The sequence below is a fragment of the Cryptomeria japonica genome, chromosome 2 (genome assembly GCF_030272615.1).
Source record: "Cryptomeria japonica chromosome 2, Sugi_1.0, whole genome shotgun sequence".
Taxonomy (NCBI): Eukaryota; Viridiplantae; Streptophyta; class Pinopsida; order Cupressales; family Cupressaceae; genus Cryptomeria; species Cryptomeria japonica.
In genome coordinates this window covers 663,899,356-663,911,391 of record NC_081406.1, presented here as the reverse complement: position 1 = coordinate 663,911,391, position 12,036 = coordinate 663,899,356, and the positions used below count along the sequence as shown (strand labels likewise).

The following is a 12,036-nucleotide window of genomic DNA, read 5'->3' as shown; positions in this document are numbered from 1 at the left end:
TACCCTAATAAGACATCGGATACAGTAGTTTTCAATTCATTGCCGTGGTTATGATTTCATGTTTGAGGGTCGAACGTCCACAAGATCATACAAAACCTTTATCATTGTTTTATATTCAACGTCAAATTTATTCCTTCTGCGGCTCAAAAAATTTGAGAAACCTGTGGGCAAAACAAGGTATTTACTACGAGTTACCCATTGTTTTTTCTTTTAAAATGGCTAATCTGCCTTCCACAAGCCTGCTCGCCCCAAACAATCATTTGTGGCTTGTTTTGGAACACACAGATTGCAGTGAGTCTTCTCTCAAGGATTTTGTTCAACTTATGGAAGTTACACAAGAAAAGGTTAACAGTGAGATTTTAAAGGGCAACCACACTTGGCAACCCGTCTGTGGTAAAGATGATAATAAATCTGTGTTGGGACTTAGAAAGGAAGAGCAAATAAATCTATTTGCTCTGACCTCTGGGCTTTTTGGGCTTGGGGAGAAAACAGAGGAAGCGGAGCAAATTTTGCAAAGCAAAAGCCACGATGAACAGGAACAACCCAACTCGGCCCTCAATTCCATCGTCTACCAAGTGATCGCCACATCTGCTTCGATCTTCTCGCAATGTCAACGTTTGAGTTTTGCAGGCGAAGAAGAAATTGTAGAAATGGAGGAGGCCGATATTCTTGCAGAGCACACCCATTTGTGTACCATCTGTGGTAAAGAGTTCCGCCGAGATGGGAATTTGCGCATTCACATGCGATCCCACGGTGATCAGCAATACAAAAGCCATAGAACCCTTACATCCAGGAGGCCCAAGGAGAGAAGATCATATTATTCGTGCCCCTTCCAAGGCTGCAGACACAACAGGCATCATCCCAGTTTCAAACACTTGAAATCCATGGTATCCCTGAGGAACCATTACAGAAGAAGCCACTGTGCTAAGATGTATGCCTGCAACAACTGTGGAAAGGAGTTTTCTTTTGTGGGAGATCTGAAAACCCACGGAAACAAGTGCGGGCATAGCACCTGGCACTGTTCCTGCACTCTCACCTTTTCAAGGAGGGACAAGCTGCTTCGCCATGTGGCGTTGGGCCGCCAAGGTCATAAGCCTGTTCCTCCATCTCCTGCTATTGTTGCTCCCAACGGGGAGAACTCCGGAGGCAATGATAAAACGCTGGAAAATTCTGCCCAAGACCTTAATAATTTTGCAGCACAAGATTCACCTTTTTTAACGGAAGGCCTGCATGGTTATGGTAACGATCAAGATGTTTTACTGATGGGTGTAGGAGTGAACAGCATAGAAGAAAGTGAATATGCCGATGAGAGGATGCAGAGTGAGATTAATTTCTCAAGCGAATCGTATGCATCTCTGTTTTGGCAGCATGGGGATCTGCTTTGGCTCTAGCCTATGTTAAACTTCTTTTTAAGATATAATGGAGGCTCCTCAGCTTATTATTGTACATGATGCCATTTCTATTGCACAGTATCGTTGTTTTTTCGTGTGTCAATCATTACAACTATCTAAGCTTGATAAATGTAACAAAATACAAGCTGTGTGATACAAGTCATTCCTATATTCTTATTGTATAAGATTTCAACCCAGCATTATTAAGATGTACAATATGGGCTTTGTCTTTTGGCACAAGTCATATCTTTCTGATAAGATCAAAACATGTCATCTTTATGCATTGAGGTTTGACAAAGTAGTTTAACATCTCAAAAAAGGTTTTTAAATTTTTTTTAATTAATGACATAAACATCTTAAAAAATCCTATGTAAAATGACAAGAGATGTCACTTTCAAAGCAATAATTTTGGTAAAGATAATTGATCAATAATATAATACAAAATTAAAATAAAGAATATTTTTTAATTGTTGGTGAGAATATATCATATTCATTAATAAAATTGAGAAATAACACATCATTTCATATTTCATATTTAAAAAAGAGATTTAAAAAAAATATTTTAATTTCACTTGAGAGATTTAATTTAATTTTTTTAAATCTCACTCACCATATATATAATTTATTTAAAAAAATTTACAATATTAAATAGACTTCTCACACACACATATATATGCATATATATACATACATATATATACATATATACATACATATATACATATATATGCATATATATACATATATACATATATATGCATATATATACATATATACATATATACATACATATATTAAATAGACTTCACATTATATGAACCTTCAAAGATTATATAAAGGGTTGTTTTATTTGTATGTATGTATGTTTGAGGTGGATAAACTATATAAATAAGCTTTTCCATATAATCTTCAACCATATCTCTCACAAATTGATATTCTTGGTCCTAGCATGATATGCTAGGTTCTTAGCTATAAAAATATCACTTTCATTGTTACAAAGAATTTTCACTATGCCTTATTTTAATTCAATACTTGGACATAATATATTAAGGAAAATGAATTACTTACAATAATGAATTAGTTATCATTTACACGACCTCAATTGTGGACAAAGAAACTATTTTTTTTCTTATTCATCTAATTAATTACACCACCAATTGAAATAAAAACATAAGAACTACGTAATCTTCTACTATCACCATCACCTACCTAGTCTAAATCCACATAAACATGAATATTAGAGAGATTTGTTGTTTCCTATAAAATTATAACACATAGTGGTCTACAATTCAAGGCATATTAAACCTCTACAAAATTGAATTGACATACTTACTATAGTCTTGATTAATAAAAAGTGGGTTAGGCCCATACCATTACATATGCACTAAAAAGTGCTACATAGGGTGCATGAGAAGTGCACACCTAGCAAAGAAAGAGACTAGAAAACAAAAAAAAAACCACTAAGAACAAAAAGACTAGAGACAATGTGAGTGAAAATGTGTGCAAATAAAATGAAAGCTATATAACAATCTAACTACACAAAATCCATTCAAGCACTCAGGATTAGGACGACTGGGAAGGAAAACTAGATAAGCAACATAATAGCAATTAAAATGAAAACTCTAGATTTATCTTTTGATTTGATAGTCACATGATTTGATGTGTGCTTGCTGAATGATAGGTATTTGATTATGCTCCATGATAGTGAATGGAAGGTGGATATTTAAGTAGGATGTAATACAAAATGCTATCCTAATGGATGTGGATGAGTAAATATTTAGGCATTATGAGGTTATGAAAATAGAAATGGATGAACAATTCTGCATTATGAGGTTACAAAAAATTAAAGTGGATGAACAATGAAGAAAAATGGGGGGTTTAAATAGGCTAGAGGGAGAGATGGAGATGGATGAGAAGAAGACACGTGTCCTTGAGAAGGACATGTGTCATGGAAGCAAATGACACGTGTCCTTAAGAAGGACATGTGTCATTTGAAGGAATGACATGTGTCTTTGAGGACACATGCCCATTTGGGATTGAGACAATCAATTTGGAAGGTTCTATTCCAAAAGAGATTACAAAATATGATATTCTCATGGTCTAGGAAATTTGAGATATTTTCCCAAATTTTAAGAAATTTGGTTCTCTTCCAAAATGAGGATATTTCCATGACAAGATACTTGGGATATTTTCCCAAAATTTAGGAAATTGGTTTCTCCAAAAATGAGGATATTTCCATGGTTTGGATATTTTCCCCTAATTTTAGGAATTGGTTCCTCCAAAAATGAGGATATTTTCCCCAAATTTTAGGAAATGATTCTGTTGACTACTAATTTTGCATTATACGCTAACATCCTTATGGGAAATTCAGTGATGGGGGACTCTTGTGCGAAGTTCACTGAATAACCTCCAAGTTTGAGAAGCTGACTCTTCATACAATTAGGGGAAGAAAAGGGACAAAGAATACTTAAAAGATACACTAATTAGGTGATGTGCCAGAATATTTTTGGAACATTTGAAGCACAAAAAACCCAAGTATTTGCGGTCTTAAGGCCCATTCAACAATCTACATGCCCAATAAAGTTAGAGAAGAAAATCAAACAAGTCTCATTCAACATAATATGGCATACACCATTCATCTAACAGATAACGAGTTTAATAACATAGTTTAATCTATAGAGTCTCACAACACATATCATAGAAGTTACTGAATTGGAAAATAGCATAGAAGTTAATCTATTAAGCTTTAAACAAAATAACCATAAAGGCCACAGGCACAGTCTGATATATTTATCATCTACAAAATATAATTAACATAAAGGCCTGATTCACATAGCCAAAGTCTAGTAATCTTTTCTCAAAGTTTGAATTTCTAAAATAACTGAAGGAAGGCTAATAAATAGCCTTCAAGTGCCTAACAACTACCAGCAAGAAAACACGAGAAAAAAACCTCGCAACCGCTCCCTGTTAGTAATCTCCTTGCATGGCATCCATAGAGACGCATGCAATCAAAAGGCAAAAATGACCCTTTGATATCATTATGCTATCTACATCATGGCAACCTATGTACCTACCAAAACAAGAAACCCATGACGCCAATAACATTCCAGCTCACGAATCGACTAATGGACATGTGGAAAATCGGAGTAAACTGAGAGCTGAGTGCAAAAACAAGACCAGGAAATGAAGCATGGAGGTGCCAAGTGCCACTGCTAGTGCATGAAGAATGATGGGGTCTGCAGAACATACACCAAAGGGAAGACTTGTGCCACGCAGTAGCTCCGCGCTTTCTCAATGCAAGGCTGTGACACCACGTGGCACGCGTGGACAAACGAAAGAGTGGGCCAAAAAGAGAAAGGGAGATGGAAAACACTTAACCAAAATGCCATCCCACGAACAACTTCGACAAAATATTAACATCTCTAGTGACTCAACGGGGAATTATGCTTGCGGAATGCTAGGACCCAAAATTGCTGGTTCGTAGAACAAACTTAAGCTTGAGTTGGGAAAAGAAGATCAAAGACTTATTGCAACGAGATCCAATCATCCTCAGAAGGCAATGCTTGAGCTTCCAAGATCTGGTAATTTTGGTCCAAACAGATAACTTCATCAAATGAAAAACTTGATGGTTCCTCATGGACCATCTTGAGAAGCGCATAGAGATGAGCCAGGGGTGTAGGAGTTGCTCGACTTCCTCCGCTAAAATAGGACTACTAAGGCCTTGTAGGAAAGTTTGATCTTGCTACAGCTGATCAATTTGGCTCATAACTTGCTCAACCCCTAAAACAAAGCCATCTATAGGAAAAGGTGAAGGCATGCTAAGGTACACAAATCTCTCCACACGTTGCTTGATATGCAGAAACAAAATGCTCAAGGAATTAACTGTTGCCGACGCATGCATGGCTACCTTGTGATGATTGATGAAAAGATTGATCCTCTTGGTCAAATGCTTACAATTTGCAACTCCCTTTGCTACCAAATCTTCATCAGAAGAGACATATAGCCACTGAATCAACCTTTGGGCCATGGGGAGCCATCAATGAGAACACTCGCTCCAGCACAAAGAGACTGTGCTTCACCAAGGAACCTCAACATAGGTTGCAACGAAGGGGAATATTGTTTAAACTTCTCCCAATGAGAAACATACAATTCTTCCACAACTGGTGAGAGATCTTGAGGAACTTATAGAGGGGGGGGGGGGAAGTTGAGATAAGTGCACGATTTCATCATCCTTCACTCTTATCTCATTTTATAGATCCTTATTTTTGTCCTGCTCACGAGTGGCCTGATGCTCCAAAGTGAGGATCATGGTGCCTCTATCCCAAAAAGCATCTTGAAGCCGCGCTATACGATCTTTCTCTTGTTGCAATAATTCCTTTGCATTCTGGAGTTCCTTCTCAGTTTTCTCCAGGATACTCTACATTTCACGTGTGGTTTCTTCAAACTTACCTCTTTCCTCAGAAAGAGTGACCTGTGCATTACTCAAATATCGAGCATATTCTTCTTTCAGGCAAACCTCTTCCCATAGCTGAGCTTGAATCTAGGTAGCATTTCTAGAATTTTCTTTCAGCTGCTGTATTTCTTGTTCTCTCTCCTGTAATTCCTTGAGTGCTACATTCCTCACTGCCTCTTGCCCCTGCAATTGAGAACTCACATTGTTTAGGGCAGCTTGCAACTTTTCCTTTTTAGAACTTGGTTGAGCTAACAAGCCTTGCAAACATTTAATCTCAACATTTCTGGCTTTATCCTCCTTCCTCTTATGGTCCAAGGATTCTTTGAGGTGACTAAGCTCTTCTTTCATCTTGTCCAGACGATGGCTCTTCTTGATGAAATCCAAAGACACGACCTTTGAAGCCTCTTCCATCATTTCCACCTTATCCAATGCAGTGGCGTTCATGAGATCAATCCCGACAGCATGCAAGGAGTAGTCAACTGATTTCATTTGAGCCTCCAACTTGTTGACCTTTGGAAACATGGTTGCAAAGATGAGACTTTGATTCTCCTTAGTGAAATGTGTCTGCACATGTGGTCGGGCTGGCTTCTATCCATCTTTCTCCTTCCTCTTGTTGGCTCGGTTAAGATGCGTGGCCATGAAGTATGTGATCTTCTGATGAAAATTATCTAGGGTGGAAATAGCTTGACCCACAAATGCTGAACCAGGAGGAACGACATAGGGAAAACAAGAAATGGAACCACCAAGGTTTGTCTGAATGGGTTGTGCAAGCATGGTTGGGGAGAACAATGGTACAAAGGGAGACGCTCCTAAAAAAGGTGGATCAACAGAGGTTGAACCGACATTTGGGTGAGAAGTGGACTCTCTGAAACTAAGGATATGCGCTATAGGGGTTGGAGTGGAAGTTTGCGGGAAGAACATTGTAGGGAAAATGACATTAGGGGAAAGGAATGAGGAAGTGGCCTGCAAAAACATAGCCTATTGCGAAGGGGTGGTCATGGATGCAACTTGAGGTTCAATCGACGATCTGGTGGGTGCTAATGTAAGAGCAGTAGGGGCTTGGGTAGACATGGGTGCAACTTGGTATGCTGAGGAAACTAGAGACCAAGAAGAGAGGAGGGGTGGAGGAAGGTGTACCTAAACCATAGAAGTCATCGTCTACTGAGAAACTAAAGGAACAACAAGAAATCGAGAAGACTAACTCTTCTTTGTAGAACCCAAAGATTGTTTCTTTCTAGATGGGGGGTTGGAGATATGCTTCTCAGCTGGTCTTTTTGAAGATTGGGAACATGGTTTCTGAGTTGGGCTAGCGAAAGGAACTGAAATGTTGACCTCAATATCTTGCTCTTCTACATTTATAATCTCCACCTCTTATTTTTGAGCCTCCTCGGAGGATGAGTCCTCATGTAGGGACTCATCACTCACCTCTTCCTCATCATTACCATGCTTTTACCATGCCTCTTCAAAATACTTGTCCAAGGGAGCGTTACCCACATTAGTTCTGGGTTGTTGAATTTCTTGACTGTAGATATCGAAATGCTCTCTCTTCTTTCTAGGCCAAAAATCTTCTTTCATGGTTCGCAAAATATTATGGGGAATAGGCTTAGATGGGTTGTGCCTCTACAGGGGAGTCTAGAAAGTCAACCATGGGGGTCGTACAACTTCAAGGAAATCACTAGGATCAATATAGAGGCTCTGGTCATTCACTGGAGGATTGGTATGACCTTCCCATGAGTTCTGTGGCACATGCTTGATGGAATTCCTTCTATGTTTGCTGGACAAGCACCCATCCGAGTCATAACTCCATACATCATCAATTACTACCAAGCCAAGTTGCACTAGCTTAGAGGTCAAGACTATCTCAACGATACTCTTCTGTTCGAGGACAATGGGGAAAATTGCCTTGTGGTCTTCAGTTATAGATGTATCATGTTTCCTTGACCCTATAGCTTTATCAACTTCCACCAACTGCCTGAATATTTCAAAAAGGCAAGGTCCTTTTGGTGACATACGTAGGCAGGCTGAATGGTTCCTTAGAAAAATAATGTACATGAATGAAAGAGAAATATCTCCCCAAGAACCAATCACAACGGGGGCGTTCGTTATTCATCCAATTCACCCAAATTTGGGAAAATCGAGCAAGAGGCTCCTAAGGAATAACACCAAAATCCTAAAAGATGGGGTCCAAGAAACAATTTTCAAATTGATATGCGTCATAGGTGACCGATGAGTCTTTTTTGTTCATTATTTACTATTATCTTGAACATATCATGGTTCGGAATATCTCTGACTCAAAAATTAGATCAAATGTTAGAACAAGATTTAACAAACAATATTCAATGTATTGGGGCTCATTTATCCACTGCTTTTTTCCTTCCATTCAAACTTATTTTTATAATTCTTCTAGTTGCTAGATGGGTGTCCAAGTGGACACCGGCATCCTGTTTCCTTGCTCATCATGGGTAGCCAATCACATGTACTAACTAAAGAAAGGGCAATTCTAGTGTATGAATAGATGAACTGGGAAAGAAGCAAACCTGAACCATCGCAACTTCTCAAACTCGGCCAACTACCTTGTCGTCTCTTTGGCTATCAACACAAAGAAGTCAAAATGAAATGGCTCTCTCTGTTTCTGGTGTTTAAAAAACAACCCCATCATGGGAGCTGAGATCTCTTGGTCACTGTCATGATCGCACGGGAACACAATTGTTGAGGCAGTGTATTTAAGGTCATCTTGCTTCAGATCGCTATAGGGCACTAGGATCTTGGGAGGTTCAATCACTGAGCTCCGATTTAATGCAGCTTGATAGAAGGGGACGATATCTCTCTTGGTGTACTAGTAGTCTTCCATGACATCCTTGTCAAAAATATCTGTAATATCAATTCTTGGGAAACATAACATGTCCCTAATGGCATCTGGGGTTATGATAACTTGCAAAGAACAACTCTATATTGGAGGAGGATGAGGCACAAATCTTCTCGCACATGCTGCAACAAACTTCGAGCAATGTGGAATCATGGGCACTAAGAATTGGGGAATGCCATGAACTGTGGCTCATTCCTATGGTTGAACATTCTCATGCATGCGGCCTCCCTGAGGCCCTTCGACTGTTTGTACAGGTCAGGCTCAATGACATCTTCAAATGTATCAAACACTGCCATGGGGTTGCAGGTGTTTGTCTTTGTCTTGGGATTGGTTTTGGGGCAGTCCGACTTTGGAGGCATAGCGTGATACGCATATGAGATCTCTCCATACACATCCACCCACATCTTGACCTAAGATGGGTTAGAGGCTCTTGCTGCAATCTCCATTTCTCTGTAAATAAGCTTCTTGACACTTCTTGAGGACTTTGGCACTCAAAATGTAGAATGAATATCTTGCATGCACTTTTGAGGCTTCCTTCTTTAAATGCATCACATGCCTAGATTTGTGTGCAAAAAAGGTGCGTTATTATAGGTATCGTCCACATGTATGCCATCTCATTTTCCATGCGAAATTAATGCTGAAACATGAAGAGGTGTCGCCATTGCATTTTTAAAACAATATCTTCCCACTACACCATCATTTTAAGCCACTTGAGATGATTCACTTGTCAGGACATATCTCCTCATTAAGGAAAACATTCGTGGCCAGTAAGGCTAACACGAGCCCAAACGGTCCTCCATCCTACTGGGTTAAGGAAAAACATACTTTGAGATACGCGTGACGTTTAAGTATGCTACTTCTCTTCTCGAGGCTATGAGCAAGATATACGCAATCCTTAGGCTTAACTCCATTCACTCATGCGAACCATGAGAAAAGACAACCACATCAAAGATCGAGGGTGCTAGCTCCTAATTTTTATTTATTATTCAAGACTGGTAATCAACTATAAATAAGTCTTTTCAGACATGTTTTTGCATAGTAGCTAGCTAAATGATAGTTTCTAGAGTCATGGATACTCCTATTAGGCTCACCAGCAACAAGGTGCAGGTCGCTTTTCTATGAAATTTTAGATCGGCGGTTGTAGAGTATGACGCGGTGAAGAAGTGCTCTGATTATTGCTGCCATCAAATGGGTGCTTGGCGAGGATTGTATCGATGATATAGATCAATACCGCATCAAAATAAATATTTGTTCGTGCTTTGTGGTATCGTTATTGGACATTGGGATGAATGAATTTCTAGTAGTGGAGCTGACTCAGACACTCTTCCCATCAAAGTATCTGTGTGGTCTTGAATAAGTAGTGCAATATGCTGTTCCTTTTCGGGGTCTGCCTTTGGCTTCAGACCTGCAACGCTTTATAGCCTCCAGAGAAGATGTGGAATGACATCCGCTAATTGATGATTTGAGGATGATGACATTGTCTGCTCACCACTTACAAGTAGAACACATTGCTGAATTCCTCATGTGAGCTCATATGATAGTGCCTTTTTTGGTTGGAATGAATTGGTATACTAATTTATGGGACTACATCTTCCTGAGGATTCTAACGCCACACATCCCTCCATGCCTGGTGCATGTCACTATATTCCAAGAGTTGGACAGTGACTCTGGTTATGAATGGATGGAGGAAGGGGATGATGATGATGATGATGACTCTGATTTCCTCGTGGAAGAGGAGGAGGATGAAGAAGATGATTGATAAAAGAACTACCCACCTTGCTTTGACAACCTGCCACCTTTGCTTCGACAACTTGCTGTTGGAAGCCAATAACACTAAGAGGGGCGGGTGAATCAGTGCTATACTGGGAACATTAATTTTAACCTTATTAAAAAAACAACTCAGTAACCAGTAAGCATAAAAGAAAATAACAACAAGTGATAATACTGCAACCACATAAATCAACACCATTACACAAATATTTATACGTGGAAAACCTCAAAGAGGAATAACCACGGTGGGATTGATGACCCAGAATATCTATCCACAGGCCAAATAAATAAATATTACAAGAGGGGCCTACATATGCAAGAAGGCATACTACCTAGAGCGCACTGTTCATCACAAAGGAGGCTCATTGACTATTGATTCAAAATACTAAATTACAAATAAAAATCTGAACTTTGAGTGTGCATCTGGTATGCTGGATGAGTTCTGGTTTAAGCACTGTCTGTACTGGTTAACACTGTCTCTTTCCTTATCGATAACCTAATTTGCTTTCCAATCCAACCAAGACCAACAACAGATCATTACATTTGCACTTTGTTGATCAGGATCTCACTCACATAATATCACATAACCTATCACACCTATATCTCCAAAATGATCTAACCAGATTGAGTTATATACCCTTTACATACATAAACATGAATGCCTTATTTCGGCTTACAATCATATTACAAAGTAATTACATGTCAGCGTAGACAAAAATATAAACATTAATATTTGTGACTATTGCCACTTTAACCTTTTCTGGATCAATCTCCTATATTAGCCTCCAAATATCGGTTCCAAGTTTGCTGGTTTCCTTGACTGTCGGATGTTAAGGGTATGTGCAGGATCATGGTGTGCCAAAACAGGCCCTTAAGTGGCAATGAAATTTCAGAAAAATCAGAGTTATGCAACTTGACATGAAAATTTGAATAAGTTGTGAACATTATTTTTAAAATATGTAAGAAGAGAATATATAGAAAATTGAATGTAGTTTCTAAGCTACTAGTTTTTTTTTTTTTTTTTAAATCCTATTTGATGAAAATTTTAAATTTCAATGCAGTGGTACTAAAATTTCAGGAAAAAAATAAGTAGACGTATGTCTGACCACCCTAATCAAAATCAAATCTTAATATTTATAATATAAGTATTAGACTCATGTCTAGATGTGACACATATTTTTTTAAAATTTTTTATGAATTAAATAATTATTTATGATTTTTTTACTATAGCTTTTCAGAAATTCAGAAACTCCTATGTCTGACCACCTTAACTTAGTCAAAACCTTATGAAATTTAATTTTTTTTAATTTTTCCCTATAGTAGACGAAGCATAGGATGTGATGCATGTTTTGGTTTCAAAAAATGTTATACCGTTTGAAAGTTATGAGTGTTTTTCAATCAATATATCAATCAGGACTATTGTCAGAATTCAATTAGAAAATAAATAATAATTATTTACTAAAGTCGAAATAAGACAAGCCTTATATTGTTGGGAAGCTGGGAATGTCCTTAAAAAACCCTTTTCATTTTATCAATTTTGGCTACAAAAAAGTCGT

General features: G+C 38.3%; 1 protein-coding gene across 1 annotated transcript; it reads left to right on the top strand.

Annotated features, from left to right (window-relative positions):
* Positions 1–215: 215 nt before the first annotated feature.
* Positions 216–1,391, top strand: LOC131055459 (zinc finger protein STAR3). The gene has a single exon (XM_057989944.2). It carries the CDS (start codon positions 216–218, stop codon positions 1,389–1,391), a length of 1,176 nt encoding a protein of 391 aa, XP_057845927.2.
* Positions 1,392–12,036: the final 10,645 nt, after the last annotated feature.

Bases quoted from the DNA above. Each gene is read 5' to 3' on its own strand.
- LOC131055459 (XM_057989944.2), top strand. From the start codon at position 216: ATGGCTAATCTGCCTTCCACAAGCCTGCTCGCCCCAAACAATCATTTG.